A 19,104-nucleotide genomic window follows, 5' to 3' on the forward strand; every position below is an offset into this window, starting at 1 on the left:
TTTGAACAGAGACTTCTAATTTTTGCTGGAAAAAAAGGAATCATAGATCTAATAATCTGTTTTTACGGTGATGTGAAGTTGTGCCCAAACGATCTGATAGTTCAAGGTGTCCTATTTCCCTGTCGCACACGGCAAGAAGTTAAGATTTACAAATGTCCTCCTGGAACTAAAACTGAGACTCTATATGCGCATTTTTTTTTCTTTCTAGAACAAACACCGTAAAACCTAAATTTTAAAATGTTTCACTGAGTACTTCAACTAAGATTTTGGATTGTTTTTGTCATCCTTTCCAAATTTCATACAACATCTTCCTTATCATCCTTCTCCACAGAAGTAGCAGAAACACAGAACATTACACGCTCAAAGCAAACATGCGTTCCCAAATTCACTCACCAAACATGCACTGAGCACTTGCTGTACCAGACACCTGGCAGGTGTGTGGGATTTAAAAAAAGAATAAGACATGATTTCTGCTTTCAAAGTGCTAACATGTTGGAGGAGAAACCTCAAACAAGTAGACGGTTGTCCCAGGATGACAGGTCCTAGGCCGATAGAAGGACAATCCTTGATCGGTAGTGCTGGGAGCCCAGGCATTCTAGCAGGAGTGACAGATAAGCTGAATCTTAAAAGGAAAATAGGAGATGTTGACACAGCCAAGTGGGGTCAGGGTTGGGCTGTGATGCTGTCCACAGAAAGCCAGGGCCCCCTATGTTCTGATCTTGGTCATTGGCCATTGGAGCGCTCTTTCTGGAGCGCCACGTTAGACACCCCGCCTAACACGGCCCGTGATTTCGGTTGCAGGCGTGTGTGCGGTCGGGAAACCCATGTGCCTGCTCTTCGAATACATGGCCTACGGCGACCTCAACGAGTTCCTCCGCAGCATGTCCCCGCACAGCAGGCGCAGCCTCAGTCACGGCGACCTGTCGGGGAGGGCCCAGGCGTCCAGCCCTGCCCCGCCGCCCCTCTCCTGCGCCGAGCAGCTCTGCATCGCCAGGCAGGTGGCCGCTGGCATGGCTTACCTCTCGGAGCGCAAGTTTGTGCACCGGGATCTGGCCACCCGGAACTGCCTGGTGGGCGAGAACATGGTGGTGAAAATCGCCGACTTCGGCCTCTCCAGGAACATCTACTCGGCGGACTACTACAAAGCTAACGAAAACGACGCCATCCCCATCCGCTGGATGCCGCCCGAGTCCATCTTCTACAACCGCTACACCACCGAGTCGGATGTGTGGGCCTACGGCGTGGTGCTGTGGGAGATCTTCTCGTACGGCCTGCAGCCCTACTACGGCATGGCCCACGAGGAGGTCATCTACTACGTGCGCGACGGCCACATCCTCGCCTGCCCCGAGGACTGCCCCCTGGAGCTGTACAACCTGATGCGCCTGTGCTGGAGCCAGCTGCCCGCCGACAGACCCAGCTTCCCCAGTATTCACCGCATCCTGCAACGCATGTGCGAGAGGGCGGAGCGCACGGGCAGCGGCTGAGGGCCGAAGGCTGCCCCCCGGGGAAACGCCGCCGTCCCGTCTGGGACTCGCAGAACCACCGCCCCGGGCCCCAGATGGGAAGGAATGCTGGCGCACACCGGAAGCGTGCCGTCTGCGGCTCGGCCAGAACGGAGCATGCGCAGAACTCACGCGGGAGACCGACCCAGAGCAGGTCCGCTATTGGAAAGGCCGCCTGGGTCTCCTGTGCGGGAGAGAATGGCATCTTTTTCGGTCCCTGAATTAGCTGGCAACGCAGACTCTGCTGCATTACATTTAATACGAAATGTGATACAGAGCTTCATTTTTTAAATAGAGTTAATTCCCGTCCGTTATGAAAGTAGTGTATCTTCCTGGAAGACGTTTAGGTCAAGTACGGAACGCTAAGAAGGAAAAACCATTCATCGTCTCCCCACCCGAAGACGGGTGCTGGTTTGTTTTCTTATTGAATTACTTTCTCGCATTTATGAGTCCTTTTATATTTGTATTCTACAGAGTTGTGGTTATACTTTATTGAGAGAGGGCTTCTAAGGAATAAAATAACAAATCAGTAAGGCTGTATTCTTATTGTGATTTTTAGTTTCCTTTTCTGTCTTTGTGCTGCTTCTCCTGTGGAAGTTTCTCCTTTGTGTGTGCCCCTGTCATAAATTTCATCTGCTTATTTTATTCCTACGGTTTTTCTGAAAAAAAAACTTTTTGTGTCTCATTAACTTACCTTTTTCTTTGAAATTTTTATTATCTTTTCCTTCGCTTTAACTTTCCAGAACTTTCTGTCCTTTTTTGGTTTTTTTTTTTTTTTACCTCATATATACAACAAACACCCTCGCAGACATAATAACTTTTACAGTTACACTGTAGACTGACATGCGTATAACTTTTGCAAAATAATACAATTTTCTTCTGTACTTGCTCCTGAAGCTACGCATTTCAAATTTGTCATCCGTTAATTTATTGCCACAGTCTATTAAATCTCTTAAACCATAGTTTACAAGATGTCACAAGATGGTCTTGTGGCTCTGAGTTATTTAAAACTTGATGTTTTTGTGCATTCTGACATTTTTTTCCTGCTAGAAACCAATTCCATAGGCAATAGAATTAATATAGTGTTATTTATCAACTTTTTGCAGGACTATTAATTAACCCAATCTTGTTACATTTTTATCCTAAATAAATAAACAAACAAACTCCGGAACTCAGATCCCTGGTGCACAGATTTTTCAGAGGACCACCACATGAAGCATCTTTTTCTAAGGTCAGCATGAATAATATGAATTTATTTCTGAAATGGTATGAACCCCAATTCTCCTGAAAAGCAAATAAACAGGAAGGAGAAAATAACAATCTGTAGACCAACTTACTTTAATTCAAACTAATTGGTAGCTAGGACAATGGAGAAATAGTCTGCATTCTTAAAAGTAGATTTTCAACTGTCTGCTGGAAGAATCCACCTGAAATCTCCAAATCTGCCTCCATACAACAACTTGTCCTCTTTGCTGGAAAACGTGCCATTTTGTTAGTCCCTCTAGACAGCCAAGACAAAAACAGAGAAATTATCCTGGACTTTGCCCTCTTCTTCGCCCCTGACAGTCTCTCAGTTTTACGTTCTAAAACCCTCCTGCTCACGTCCCTTGCCTTTCAATCCAGCTGCTCATTAATCAGACTCTATCACAATCTTCCTTCCATTTCAGGCCCAAGCGGATTCCATCTCTATGACAATGTGAGGACATGCTTATTCAGAGTTCCGATTCATCAATAGAGAAGTCAGAATTCAGGACTGAGACCCAGAGAGGTGCTTTAGATCAAAGTCAAGATTGGAAGCCCCAAATTAAGACAGTCATCCAAAGGGCTAGTTGAAGAATAAGGTTGCAGTCTGTGTCCAAAACAAAAGGCAAAGAGGCCAGTAAAGCAGAAAAGTTGGAGAGGGCCAGCATCCCATGTGGATCTTCCTTGTATATATCCATGGCATGCTTGACATGGTTTGTGCATGTGTGTCATATATGCTCTGCAAACTTCTAAGATGTCTTCAGGTTTCCTCAGTTGAGAAAGTTTTATTATAAAAGAAAGACATGAAGTCAAGCCAACCAGAAAAGCTATGCCACAGAAAGTCAGGGTCAGGACAGATACTCAGAGGACCTAGTGTGTGGCTTGTGCTGCAGGAGTCATGTTGCCCCTCACAGCCAGGTGTCTGTAGCCTGGTTCTATCATCTGCCACTTTGATCTATTCTCTGTTTCCCTTCCTACTGCTGAATCACTGCCCTGACTTTCCTGTCTCTTCCTCATGGCTTCTACAGCCTCATGGATTCTCTGTGTGTTTTTAGGCTCTAATATTCAAGATCCCAAAGCAAACAAATCATAAAGATATCAGGAAATACAGTGAGTGAATGAGTAAGCAAGTAAATATTATGGAAACCATTCAAATTTATTAAATACTTAAAGTAACTGAAAACTATTTAAAATAAGCAGAAATCCCCTTATAATAATGGTAGTCATAAAAATAATACTATCAGCTAACATTTACTGAATGCTTACCATATATATTCTAAGGTCTCTAAATATTTTGACTTTAATTGCACACTATCCCTGCAATGTCAGTACTATCATTATGCCCATTATTAGGTGAGGAAACAGGCAGAGAGAGATTGTATAACTGACCCAAGCACACAGAGCAACAGAGCCTAGTGCATGACCAAAAGAGGCAGACTGTGCTGCTTCCAAAGATTATAGAGGGAACAACTGAATCTCGATAACTCTATGGACATAATTTCTAATTTGCATGGAGTTTCAAACACACACTATAACCCTTATACTATTAATTTCCTCTCCAAGTCTCAAATAGCAAAAAAAGTATATTTTGGCATTGTTGATTTAATCAAAAGTTCAAATAAATGGCATGTTTATTTTTTCATTAGTTGTAAGTACATTTTCAAGTTATGTAAGGTCATTTGCTCCGTGCTCACATTAAGGTTCTGTATCTCAGGAACACAGACCCATTACTTACCAGTACTGTTTCTTTGTCAAATGTAGATCTTTCCCACTGTAAAATCACTGTATAAATTCATAAGAGAGAGACACAGTATCGTTGTTACCAGGGGTTTGGACAGGCACCAAGAAGCCATCTTAAGTGGTTGAGTATCAGATGTGACAAGAGCACCAGGGTGTTGCAGGTGGCACCGAAAGAACACATGCCCTGGTTTGGGATAAAGCAGAGAAAGAACACTTCTTTCCACTTCACTGTATATTATAAACTGTTCCATGTCATTAACTGTTCTTCTAAAAGTCCAATTTAATTTCTGAATAATATTCCAATGTATGGATACACCATAATGTAGTTATTTTTGAACATTTGAGTCTTTTCTAATTTTCACTATTACAAATAATATTGTAACGGTCATCCTTATTTGTACATGTCCATAATGATCTCTTTATGGAAATTCTGAGAAAGGGAATGTCTGGGCCAAATGGCATGCACAACATTAAGGCTTTTGTTATGTATTATCATATTCTCTAGAAATATTGTTCCCATCTGCATTGTACAAGTGATCTCATAGCCCTAAACATTTGCTGTCACAGGCAATTAATTCTCTGTTTTTTAGAAGACTTGTCTATTTGGTGATAGAAAAAGATTATCTCACTTTGATTTTATTTTTTAAATTACTAGTGAGGTTGAATTTTTCTTGTTCCTAGGTCATTTATGGTTTTTATTTTGGGAATCTAGAGCCCATTTTTCTGCTGTGCCGTTCATTTCTCTAAATGACTTGCAAGGGTCATTTTATGAAAAGAGTATTAAACCTTTGTCATAGTTTAAACAAAGGGAGAAATATATATACTTTTACCTTAAAATAACATTTACTTTATTGCAAAAGCAATACTTGTTTATTTTTTGAAAAGAAAAAATAATAATATACAATGTACAATAGAGAAAATGAAAAAATACTAGTCAGTTATACATTAACATCATGGTAAATATTGTTCCAGCTTTGTTCAGATAGGTGCATAAGTAGGTAAGTAAATAAATAAATGATAGCTTGATATCTGGCTAGCTAGAGAATTGTTTTAAATGAAAACAAGATCATACTGTTATGTTATTTTGAGCTTTGTTTTTTCACTGAATATATCATAAACATCTTCCATATCAACAAGCATTCATGTGCAACATCACTTTTGATGGTTGAATAATATTCTTTCATATGGACCTACAATATTTAACTATTATTCCATTGTTGGACATTTATTTTTATTTTTCATTATAAATATGATATTTTGACTATTAATCTTATTAAATTTTGTGAATATCTATCTCAAGTGATTTCTTTAGATATAACTTCTAGAAACGTAATTTCTAGATCAAAGGGTATATATACACTTTTAATGCTTTTTTAATATATTGACAAATTATCTTCCAGAATTATTTTATCAACATACACATCTTTCAACTAGATGAGAAAGTGAGCCTGTTTTCTTTAAAATTCTCCAGTATTGAGCATTTTAATAGTTGCAAATATAATAGCTTAAAATTTTTTTTGTAGCTTATGCTTACATTTCTTTAAATGAGATAAGGTTGAATATTTTTTTGTTTTGGGGATAATTGATTTACTCTGTGATTTGCCTCCTACTGTTATTTTTCTATTGGGTGTATCTTTTTCTTGTTGCTTTGTAAAAGCATTTTATATATTAAGGAGTTAAATTTTGTCATGCGTGATTCAACCACTTTTATCACATCAAAAATATATATTTCTATTTGTTTTTTACTATAAGAATTTATTAATCAGGAAAGAATGTTGAATTTTCAATCTATTGAGATGATTGTGGCTTTTTCCTTCATTAATCTGTTATTAAGTAGAAATGTATGAATTGATTTCCGAATGTTGAAATATCCTATGTTCTGGGAATAAACTCTCTTTGGATGTGTCACATCAATCTTTCAATTAACTACCAAACCTGTTTTGTTAACAATGATTTGCATCAGCATTTATAAGCTCATAAAATTAAGTTTATTATTTTCTTCTTTGTTAGAATTTGGTATCAGGATTATGATAGTTTCAAAAACTTAGGAGTTTCTTCCTCTATGATCCTGGTGAGTTTATTTTATAATAATGGTTACTTATTAATAATAGCAATACACACACCTATTTTTTTTTTACACACTCCTAAGAAGGATACAAATAAAAAAAAAAGATCCCCTCCTCTGATTCATCTGTAGTCCTAGCCTATGTGCAAATCACTTTACCCATTTCTGGTTTTAGTTCTTCTGGTGATTATCACTGCAAGTCTAATAAATACACTTACTTTCTAGCAAATATTCTTTCTAAATCGATCAATTAGGAAAGGTATGTAATATCTCCCTTCATAAAAGATGGGCAGTTCAGAACACTTTTACTCTAACTCAAGTTTCTGAGCTATGTTAATTAACTTACTATCAGTTACATTGTTTGTCATTATACTTTTAAAGATACACTTAAACAAAGACCCACCACTGATTCTGGACCGTGGAAGATACAGTTAGAACTCCCATACTTCCACTACTTTTTCCCTCCCCCTTGCACATTGTCAGCTGTACACCCATTTCTATACTGTCAGAATCTATAATATTTGCATTTGGTTCTGCAACAAATTAAGATTTGAGTGTTGACAATAGGTTGATTCTAATGAAAAACAAGAAACAATGTCTAAAATAACGTGATGATGTAAATACGTGTTGCCAAAGAAATAATGATATGCAATTATTTCAATTTTATAATGTATTTTAATATCCATTTGTTCTCATTTCCTCTATTTTATGGATAAAATATCATTTAAAATGTCACAGAATTTTTATGCACTCTTCTGTTCTTTACTTTTTTCTTCCTTTCTTCTGCCTGTCCTCTCTCACGGTTTTGTTTTCCCTAAGTGTCTCGTGATCATTGATTTAACACACACAATTACAAAGGAAGAGTTGTTCTGATTCATATTGGTAGCAGGAGTGGCTTCCTCTGCAGATTTGCTGGTCTGTTTATGCAGCAGGACTCTCTTTAACAGGATGGCTACCTGTGGGCTCTGAGTATGCAGTTCGTGGGAAGGGCATAGGCAGGCTGAGTGAGAGCTCCCAGTGGCCAGGGTGATGAAAAGCCTCTACTCTGAGAATAGGAAACTTCGGTATATTTCACTTCTGGAAAAAGCTGTTTTTCCTTTACCTCTTTAATCCCCTGTAAGAGTCTAAGATTCCTCCCATATTCTACTCTGCCTCTCTTTTTTTTTTTTTTCCTTTACCTCTTTAATCCCCTGTAAGAGTCTAAGATTCCTCCCATATTCTACTCTGCCTCTCTACCTAGATTCAAAACTCACACCAAAGACCTCTTTGAGGCAAATCTTCCAACCTATTCAGGGAGCACTTCTTGGGGGCTCCAGCTGGTGGTGAAGCCTCTCAGTCCACCTGTTCTATATGCAAGCCTCTCGCTCACCACCCTGATTGACAACCCACAGCCCATCCCTGCCCTCTGTATCTGCTGACTCAGAGCCTGGAGTCTTTACTCTGGTGAAATCACTTCCCACCTCCCCTGACAGCTGGCTCAAGCATCCTGCAGGCTGCGGCTTACTGTTTCCTGTGCCTGTGTTATTTATGAATAAGAATATTAGATACTTTCCTGCCTTCCAAATATTTGTCAAAGTGATGGCACTTAGATTGGTTTCAGCACATATGCGGATGTACTCTTACTCATATACACTGACTGTTGCATCAGTGAACTCTTCGGTTGAAAGAAAAGAGCTCAGGTCTACCATTTTGATCAAGAAGCCTTTCTGGAATCATTTTAACAGCTCAGAAATTACCTGCTCCTCCTTAATCTTCTATATTGGATTTTTCTTTCCTCCCTCTTCTCCCAGCCTCTGAATATTGGAACATGCCACGGCCTGATCCTTGGGCAGCATGGCTCTTACCTATACTCTCGCCTAATGATCTAATCCAGCCATCTCATGCAAGGCTATAAATACCACAATATGCTGAAATTTTTATCTTTAGCTCCATCCTCTCTCCCCAGCTTCATACTCACATTTCTGACGACCTGTTATAAATGATCTTTAAATCCTCCTCCCCTTCCTCTCTGCTCTCTTTCTGGGCCTGATCTAGGAACAAAGCTGAAAACCTCTACACAGCTTGGGACTGCCTTTCGTGTCAGGGAGGAGTCTCAGAGCCCCTCCAGAATGAGTGCACGCTTAGTGTCCTGGTGCCGAGGACTTACTCATTCTCAAGAGGCCACATCTGGCCTGGTTTAAGAACGTCCGACATCCTCACCCGTTCCCATTACAGCTTGCAGAAACTCACCAGTTTCTTGCATGTACCTATTACCCATTCCTGATTTGCAGCACTGATGTGCATGTTTCCTTTTTAACACAGTCTATGTGTCACTCTACGGGGATTCAGGAGGAGAGCACCTGATGCTGTACTCAATTCCCCTCTTTAGCCACAGTCTGCCTTCCTGTGGGGAGGGTTGGCTTGTCCTTGTGCACTCACATCTTTACAGCAAATGTATTTCAGGTCACTATTGTTTTATTTGTTGCAGATTAATTTAAGTAGCACTGTCGCCAAGATGCATGAACTTATGAACCTCAACTTTGGTACAGATCACCGTGGAAACAAGTAGTTTTCAGTATATTATCTCGGCATATTATATAATTATAAACAGAAAAAGTGTGTGTCTAGATGTTTGCCTTGCCTTCTAAAAGATCATGTCATCTCAATATAAAGCAAAATAAAGGCGAAGGAAAATAATTACATGACTTCTAAACCTTTACTATCTTCCTTAGTGAGTCCCTCTTAATTAAAAACTTCTTAGAGATTCACAAAGGCCGAGTTTTTCTTATAAACTTCGTCATCATACCTGTAATTACACAGGTCACCATCATTATTCTTCTCTCAAACCACAGCCTCTGGAAAGGATACACCATATTTAGAATTGTGCCCCGAGGAAGAGAAACCACCTGCTATCTAAGGTTATGTCAGAGAGATGTTAACCACAAAAAACCCCAGACTTAGATATACACTATCATTTTCTGGGTGTGCTCTTAACTATTTAGAGCTGTGATTAAAATTAGAAGTGTTGGCATGACGCTACTTTCTGACTTTCTTTTTTAGCAATGTTAGCACCATGGTGGTTAGTATGATGCTCCTTATTTCAGTTGTCGCTTTACACAAGTATGGACCAAACATACGATTTAATGTCATCTCCATTTTTGCTACCCGGTTGTTGTTTTTTTAATTATTGGGATGTATTACATTTAAGGATCTTAAGAGAGTCCATGAAGTGTCATGTATTCATTCATTTTATCTTTGTTCATTTAAGTCACTCGTTTTATCTTTATTCATTTAAGTCACCCTTCCAGGAGACTCTGAAGATGACATCCTGTTGCATATCACTCTGTGCGGGTCACTTTGTTTATGCCATCCTAAAAAGAGACTCACCCTGATTTCAGTCTATTCCCCAAAGCCTCTCAGAAGGGACAGGCAATGAGGAATAAAACCGCAGAAGAAGCAAGAAAGACCTACAGAGGAATGACATTGAGAGAGCAAAGAACCAAGAGGAAACTCAGTTTCTAAGAGGGCAAAGAAGACCAGAAAATGCCTGAGGAGTCACAATTTCTAAGATAATTTTTAATAATAAGCCTCTAATAGTTTACGGAAAACATACTTATCTCAGTTTCTATGGCTGACAAACCCAGTTTCCAGTGATGAGATCAGTTTTGCAAAGCTTTATGAAAACATAATTTTTAATACTAAAATACTTAAGACAACTTTGGAAGGAAATATACATCTGCTCATCCAATGTTAGAGAAATTTGGAGAAAATTCAGCTTTTCTTATAAAGACCTCTTATGGCAGCAAATGTGAATTTATCGGGCACTTGCCCAGAACTTATCATTACTCGGTAAATCATTGCATCTCCAATGCAATCAGCAAGATGACTCCAAGCACCAGAGCTCTAAAGGAAGAATCATTAATCTCTGATATGAATCTTTGACCCTTAGATGCTGCACTTTAAAAATCTACACTTACAGGGGTGCCTGGGTGGTACACTCAGTTGAGCAACGGACTCTTGGTTTCAGCTCAGGTCCTGATCTCAGGGTCGTGAGATCAAGCCCCACAATGGGCTCTACACTCAGCATAGAGTCTGCTTGAGATTCTCTCTCCCTCTTCCTCTGCCCCTCCTGCTCATGCTCTCTCAATCTCTCTAAAATAAATCTTCTTTTTTTTTAATCTACACTTACATTTTTCCCCCAAGATTGCCTTGTTATTTAGTAAGTCACCAGTGTTCCATTAATAATCAATTTGGAACATTTTTTATATTTTAAATATGAACATTTACAACATTATTTTAATGGCTGTGTAAGAATATACATGTCACATAAGTGTTATCTAGACAGACAGCCGATAGAGTGGTGCGAGGCATGGAACCAGGCACTGATGCAAATCCCAGCAACTGACTGAATCCCTCTGTGCTTCCATTGTCCTCACTTATATAATGGGAGAGATGATAACACTTCATTCATAGGTTGTTGGAAGGATTAAATGGGTTAATATGCAAACAACGCTTAGGAAATGCCTGATGCACAGTAAATCCTTCCAAGGGTTTGCTATAGAATTGTGTCTAATTTTTACTATTATATAGAAAGCTGCCAGGAACCATCCTATAGCTAAATCATTGCTCATCTCTTCTCCGTATTTCCTAAGGACACAGTAATAGAACTAAAAAATTGGGTCAGACTCAATAAACATTTTAAGGAATTTTAAGGTATGTTGTAAAATTACCCTCCAGATATCTTGCAGCAGTACAAAGAACTAATAGCTATGTGTGACAGTACCCATTTCTCATACTCTGGCTAACTGAGAGTGCCATCAAATTTTAATAGCCTGTTTGATAAGGGAGAACATTTGTATCTTTATTTTACTTTGATTTTTTAAAAAATTCCCAGAGACATCATGGATTTTTTTCAAATCTTTTTTTTTTTTTTTTTGTCGTTTTATGAATTGTCAAGTGTGTTCCACAATTTCTTTCCTACTGATTGTCCTTCATCTGTTCAGTTCTAGTTTTTTTTTGGAATCCCTCGAAGAATGCGTGTCCTCAGATGGCCCTTCATATCCGTTATCTTTATTATCACTGTATTAATTTTATATCACTGAGGATAAATGTCTTAATCGATGTTCTAATGCATTACATCGCTTATCTCAAGGATCCAATCTGCTTTTTACTGTTTCCATTGCATTATTTTTATTTAATTATCTTTTGTAGGTAATATATTTATTTGAGTCAACATCCAAAGGCTATAAAAATCTATACAGCAGACTTCCACTTCCAGGAAGATAGAGTAGATGTGCTTTTCCCTGTGCCTCCCACTAAATACAGCTAAAGCTCGTGGACCTCACGTATAAAACAAATATAAGGAGATTATAAAGGAAAGAAGGCAGATCGGGTAAGAAGAAGACAGACCCAAGGACTGACACGTGGTGAGTTCCCTAGATGTGCTTTTTGCTTCAAATGTCTCAGACTTGGAGCTCAAAAAGCTGGCAACCCAGAAACACCAACAGACGGATGGACAGACGAAGTGTCTGACTGACTAAAACCCTAAGTTGCTCTCTTTAGCCAAAGGACGAGGAGAAGGGCAGCATAGCAAGACAGAAAACATTTAAACAATAATTGTTCTACTTCAGCCAAACACCGCAGAAAACTGACCTCACCCCTACCCAGGCCAGCAAAATCCAAGTGGGGGCTTGAAATTCCACCCTCACCAGTTCGTAATGAGGCAATCCCACCCTGCCCAAGTGGTGTCAGAAAAGGCTGAGTCCAGGTGGGAGCTAAGACTTTCACCCCCACTGGGTCCTAAATGTATGGAGAGGAAGTATTTAAGGCAATTCTATTATGAGGAGGGGAGGCTAAAGGGATGGAGAGGGAGGCAAAGTTCATTTGAGCTGGTAGAATGTTGGCACCAATAGACTCTAAGTTGCATACATGTAATGTCTTACCTAGAGCAGCCATGACAAAACTACACAAAGAGACATACTTAAGAACATTATAGATAAATCAATATGGGATTTTAGAACTTGTTCAATGAGGGAAGTCAGGAAAAGAAAACAAACAAAAAACCAGAACAAACAGAAAGCAACAAATAACATGGCAGACTTGAGCCCTAATGTATTAATAATTACGGTAAGTGTTATTATTGTGGGATTTTTAATGTTTTGATGAGCTTCCAGTTCAAGATGGGAGAGAGAGCACATCTGTTTTCCTCACCACCTCGGGCCTCAGTGGACTGTAGCTTTTGACACGTTTTTGGAAGATAAAAAGTAGATGGAGTCATGCTGACAGAACATAGAACACAGGAAAGAGAAGAATGATACAGTGGAGGCAGAAAGCATTTTTCTTGGCTAAACCCTTGAGAAGCTAAACAGAGACAATTTCCCTAGATCTACTAACTAAAATGTTACCAGCTGGCAAGGGGGGGACTCCACACCCTATGGATGATGGTTTTTTGATTGTCAGGGCCTGGGCCATATCAGTAAATATTTTGACCCTCACACCTAATAACCAATCTGCTCTTCAGTCATTTCTTCTTCTGGCCCATCTATGAATCTTCTGTTCATTCATCTAACCACCAGTCACTTAATAGCTACTAAATGCTGGGCACTGTTGTAGGTACTGGGGAAACCTGAGTGAAGAAGAGGGACAAGGTCTGGGATGTGGTGGATTTTTCATTCTAGCTGAGAACAAACAAAAACATGAAAATAAAGATTTAAACAAGATCATTCCAAACAGCAATGAGTGCTATGAGGCCGAGGCATTGCACAAATTTGTGTATTTACTCCCACATGCTCACCGCAGATAGATGTATCAGTCATTCCACTGCTCTCACACCAAGGGCTATGGATACTCTGCCTACCCCACGACGGGGTCCTTGTTGCTGTCAGTGAGTGATCTGAGCCCAGGATCCCACCCTTAGAGAATGCAGTCTTAGGTCACTGTCTTAAGTCAGGTTTCCTAGAAGCCAAGCCAGAGGTGAGGATTTCCATGCCAGTGATTTATTGAGGGAGTGTTCTCAGGGGAAATCCTTAGGGAGGGAGGGAAGCAGGACTGGGCAACAAAGGAATTGGGCAAAGGGGTGGTTTCAGCTGAAGTGTGGCTCAGCTTGACCTCACGGGGAGCTCTTGAGCATGAATTATACCCTAGAGGTTGTCCTACCCAGGAGCAAAGGAGATTGAACCAGTAGGCCTGTGCTTTGGCCTGCCTTTGGCTAGGAGCCAGCCTAGGGCAGGGGCAGAGGGCGAGAGGGCTGTAGCAAGGGACCTTTCAGACAAGACCATATGAGACAGCTCCTGTCATTGGAGGACAGTCCGCTAGAGAAGGGTGTTGGGTTGCAGCTGGGGGATGGGTTTCTGGGTCTGGGAAAGGGGATCTGAGTGGAGCTTTAAAGCATCCGCAGTACCACTGTTTTCTTCAGCTCTGCCATTCTGGGCTAAAGGAGTCTACAGAATTCTGCTGGATGAAGGCCTTTTCTAACTGCTTCTTAAATAGTCTTCCATCATGAGCCACCAATCCAGATTCACCTACTCCTGTCTTACAAAAAAATCCTCAGAGTTTCTGACTTGTAGATGATACCCTTCTCTGGTTTCCATTGCTAATACAGTGTTCCCTCTCACTGGATTTTTTTCAATTGACTCAATCAAGATATGGAACAGGGGAAGGCGTTAAAGGGTTAAATGGTATGCTGAAATCACACTCTTGAATTCAACGTCTAAGTCCCTTGACTTTCTGAACTTTTCAACTTGGAAATACTTCTTATTATCGGGTTTATTTTTGTGGATGCAATCCCGTCGTTCAAGAGCCATGACACATGAGCCTTTTATATTGACCGCCTCCCTTAGTACTGCTAGCAGACGCGGCATAGATCCTGGTAACATCAGTCGTATTGGTCGGTCCCAGACCCTGCCTTCCTTTTTTGTTGAAGCAACAGCTGAACTTCAGGGGAAAGAACAGACCCTCCAAACCCAACCTGAGCTGACTACCGAAGAAAAGAGAAGAAAACTCCCTGGTTCCACCATTTTTCTGTGTGACACTAGCAGCACACGTTTCGCTCCTTCATTAAATCTTTTTAAGCTACTACGGATTCCTAGTCAGGCGGGTGGCACATTTTCCCAGGCTTTTGGAGTCCTCCAAGTGTCACAAAGGCCGAGAAGAGACAAGGAAAGAGGTAAGAGAAGAAGCAGGGAGACAATCTTCTCCCCTCTTTACTATTTACAAACCACAGTGTGTCCCTGATTTCTATCATGGATGCAGCCTGGGTTCTCAGCACTTAAGAAATCAAGTTTTTCCCATAGCTCTGATGAAGAATATTCCTGGAGGTCTATGCCTCCAACGTGCCAGAAATGAGAAAGGGAAAGTATCCCAGCTGAAGTTTGGTAAACCATAACTCTTCCCCTTGTCAAGGATTTCACATCTTTGCTCACACTTGGGAAAGTTCTCAAGGCTGATTTGGAAAAAAAAGAAAAAGAAAAAAAAAGCCGATTTGATAATATTTCACAAACACCACAAAAGGACTTGCTCAGCAAGGAAAATTCCCAGCTTGGCACAAAACAATGTAATCTATCAACTGGCACCAGTGAGTCTCCCTCGTTATGAATAATCCACAGCACAGACCAGCACCAACCATAGACCCGAGCAGGAGGGGCCCCTGATTTACGCCCCACAATTAAGAGGGCCTCACTCTGGTCCTTCTCCAGCGATGACCCTCTTCATGTGGTGAGAGGTCCCAGGGAGCCAAAGAGACATGCCTACCCAGGGCCTGTATGGCTGCTTGTAAACCATGTTTCAGGTGTCAGGTGCCCTAGCATTTCAGCACTGGCACAGACCCCGTCCTGCGTCCCTCTAACCCAGAGTGGGCTGTTCCGGCATGCACACCTCTCTGCTGGGGGTTGGCAAGGGGCAACGCAAAAGCATCTGCAGCAAAGGAAACAAAGGCCTTGAAACTGGGAACAAAATCCAGAAGGGAAAACTATCTTAAGTATCTCTAAGTTTTCCAGCAGCAAAAAGAAAATAAGAAGTAATATTTCAATAAACCATCACGTAGACAGTATTTGAATTGTTATACCTTTTGCATTATTTGCATATTTTAAATAGCACTATATAAAAAATTATTGTATATGTGTCTCTTTTCTCGAGATGCATTTCAAACAGCAGAAACAGGAGATAGCACTTGAGGGGCCAGGCTTCCTTAAACAAATGTAGAATGGGGTCATTCATTTCATGGCAAAGGAGAACCTCTTGCCACTAGATGGAGTTTGCTTTTCCCAGACACTCCTTCATATACCCTGAAAGTAGGACAGAGTAATTTTCAGGAAGCCAATGGTTTCCCAGAGGAAACTCAGTTCCTGATGCTGAGATTCGAAGTTGGAGAACTGGTCAGAATGGATTGTGATGGTCTGACCAAGTTCTGCCAACAAAGAACAGCAAAGCGCCACAAAAACACCGACCAGAAGGAAGGGGAGGCGGGGGATGGTCCTGGAGCTCAAGGCAAGGGGTATGAGATGTGGCAGGGGAGGCTGGTTCTCTAACAGCATGAGGGTAGAGTGATAACGCGCCTCTGGACCAGTGACCCATGCAAAGCTTTGTCTGTCCAAACCCTTGCCAAGCACAGGGATGGGTTTGAACTAGTGAAGACATCGCTGCAACAGGGGACAAGCAGAAACAGATGTCCGCCAGCAACAATTACAGCAGGAGGTCTGATGGACTGATTCAGCCACTTCCCGGTCTCCTCGGGAATGCTAAGGCAGAGCTGGTCGCCCTTGACTGAGGTCCTTCCTTGGACAACTGAGGACATAGGAGGAGAGAACTCAAGAGGAAAAATGTGTGGGTGTTTGAATTCGTAATTGGAAAAAATAAGACATGTGAACACATTTGTATCCCTGTCTGGAGAAATAGGTCCTTAAATACATATTACTATCAGAGTCACAGATTTATTCACACCACAGTACAGAGAAAATGTAAGGTTTTTTTGGTTTTGTTTTTGTTTTTTTACTGCTTCTTCATGTATTCCCACCTGCTGCAGAGAGAGGAAACCTATGTTTTTAGTTGACCACAGTAAACTTGGTGCCCTAACATTATTTAAACAATCATTTAGGAACTCCATCACCTTGTATGAAATTCTCCAGCTCTCAAATGGAGTCACTCATCCTCTGCCCCTTTTCAGGATGGGATCTGGGTAAGTGAAAGGATTCTGGCCTCGTGAAAATTAGAAAGGGGGTCCAAGGTTATATACAGTGCCCCTGGATCCTTGCTGGTGCCTCGAGAAGCAAGCTGGCTGTCTCCTGCACTGGCGACCACTGAGGCTTATACAACGGGTTCCATACTAGTGTGTCCAACCAGAGACCATAGTGTAAGCTATTTGGCCTCATCCCAGAGTTTCTACCTTATACTGATCATAAACCAAAAACAAAACAAAACAACAAAAACAAAACCCTCAATTACAATAAGAGTTCAATTGGAAATAGTTCAAATATTGGAAAATATTGAGAGTGTACAATTATCCACAGCAGTGTTACAATTATAATGTAGGTATATTAAAGGACTAATTGGTTTAGTATATATGCTTTTCTTCCCCTAGTATGTACTGGTTCGTTGAAATTAATAAATTCCAAAACAAGCCAAAATGTTTGCTATTTCAGTTCCAGGAATTATAATTCTATGCCTTTCATGATTCAATGGTCAAACAAAATTCCAGCCAGAGATGAATTCCCAGTGTTCTGGGGAAAGAAAGGCACACAATAACGAACACGATTAGAACCATTTACAATGACATTGTAAGCAGTCAGGATTTTCTTCTCATTTCCCCAAGCCAGAAAAAAAAAGAAAAAAAAAAAAGGAGAAGGCTCCTACCAAAACCTCAAGGTAAAGGGATGAAAGAATTGGTCACCTTCCCTATGTCTTACACCTCAAAGATGGCGGTGACTGATCTAGAGGTTTATGCTTTTGGATAACCCCTGGCTGCTGACCAGGGTGCGCGGTGGGCAATTTGCCTGAAGTAATTGTGAGCCCGGAATCTCTTGGGCAGAATCCTTGGCTTGATAACAGTGTATCTCCAGGAAATTTCTTTGCTGGGGGCAGTTGCGGGGGGGGGGGGTGGTTGGAGGGTGAGGGCAAAAGGGTCTACTTTACTTGAGAATTTTTTTCAGCAGAGAGATTTCAAAACAATCCTTATTCATGTCTAAATGTGTCTTCCCCAGACAGACTAAAGAAGTTTCTAAGAGCCGTAGAACAGTTTCAAGGGAAAGACTGTTCCACTGAAATTAGATTGAGCCGGAACTCCTTTGGACAATCTGCCCCTGGAATGGCTGTAGCGCTAAAAGGCAACCAAGACTGGTGGGTTGTATGAGTCTCTGCCTTTTGAAAAGAAATCTTCAAAATCTATATCCTTCTGTTGTTGTTATAAAGGAAAAATTGAACCATACGGTGCTATAAGTGATAGAAAATGGACAATGTTAATATAAATCAAATGACTAGTATTCCTTAACTTGAGGATTTACTGCTTGGTAATCTTAATTTGGGAAGGGTTTATGGTGAGGTTGTAAATGTTTAGATGAGCTTCCTGTTCGAGATGGGAGAGGAAACACATGTGTTTTTCTCACTATCCAGGGCCTCAGTAGACGACAGATCTGATAAATTTCTGGAAGATGGAAAGCAGACGGCATTATGTTGACAGATAACAGAGCACAAGAAATAAGAGAACAACTGCAGGGACGATAGAAGCCATTCTCCTTGGCTAACCCCCTGAGAGGCTGGCTAGGCAGAGGCAGGTATAAAGAGTCGAAAGGGACAGAAAAATAGAAGTCTCTTTCTGCCAAGGCAACAGCTGCTCCTCTTGGCTGTTCACTCCTTTCCCAGGCTCCTGGCCGTCCAGAAGGATGGCTGGCACCAGCACGGAATCCCCAACAAAAACTAGAGGCTGTTCTCAAAAATAACTGCATCTAAATACGGATAAAATCAAGGTTGCCCATGTGGACACTGATACCTCAGAGTAAAATGATCCTCATTTGGGTATCTGCCTGCTTTTATTCTCTAAATTAAAGCCTGCCAAGTACACCAAACCTACACTCAGCTCTCCCATCCAGGGGAGAGGCCAACTGGAAGAAAGACTGATTGGAAAAGCTCACAGCTATCCCTTCTTTTAATCAACCCAATCCGACACAAAAAGGGAACAGAGATCTAAGCATCAGCAGACATCTGAGACAAACCACAGCACTAACTGAGAAGGACCAAGATGAGCATATTATTAAAAAAAAAAAAATGACCCCTGAGAAAAAAGCCATGTTTCACAGAACTAAGAAAATCTAAGAAAAAAATAGGGTAATTAGTATTCTCCAAGAATAATGGAGATAAGAATACCTTTAAGAAGATACTAAGAGACTGCATCTGAAACTCCAAGAACACGTTGCTGTATAAATGGAGAGAAAAACAGCAAGTTTTTAAAAACATAAATATTTTGGCTAAAAGAGAAAAGTTAACAGAAGAATATATAGTTGACTGACCACACTGATGACCCCATTTTTATCCACATCCCTCGCTATTTAACATTTGGTACCTCCCCTATTTGTCTCTGGGTTTGTCCAC

General features: G+C 40.8%; 1 protein-coding gene and 1 long non-coding RNA gene across 3 annotated transcripts in view; one reads left to right on the forward strand and one right to left on the reverse strand.

Annotated features, from left to right (window-relative positions):
* Positions 1-6,398, forward strand: part of MUSK (muscle associated receptor tyrosine kinase) — a 92,128-nt gene extending 85,730 nt beyond the window's left edge. For both annotated transcript variants that reach the window (XM_044386737.3, XM_044386738.3), the window contains one exon: positions 802-6,398. In XM_044386737.3, coding sequence (XP_044242672.1) covers positions 802-1,484 — 683 coding nt within the window. In that variant the 3' untranslated portion in view covers positions 1,485-6,398. The remainder of the gene's footprint in view (positions 1-801) is intronic.
* The window catches only part of LOC130544043 (uncharacterized), a 56,203-nt gene that overhangs the window by 17,968 nt on the left and 19,131 nt on the right, over positions 1-19,104 (reverse strand). The window contains exons 3-4 of the long non-coding RNA XR_008959947.1: positions 4,480-4,668; positions 2,840-3,003 (exon numbers count right to left, since the gene is read on the reverse strand). This is a non-coding gene — a long non-coding RNA (uncharacterized LOC130544043). The remainder of the gene's footprint in view (positions 1-2,839; positions 3,004-4,479; positions 4,669-19,104) is intronic.

Source organism: Ursus arctos, unplaced genomic scaffold (genome assembly GCF_023065955.2).
Source record: "Ursus arctos isolate Adak ecotype North America unplaced genomic scaffold, UrsArc2.0 scaffold_18, whole genome shotgun sequence".
NCBI classification, from domain to species: Eukaryota; Metazoa; Chordata; class Mammalia; order Carnivora; family Ursidae; genus Ursus; species Ursus arctos.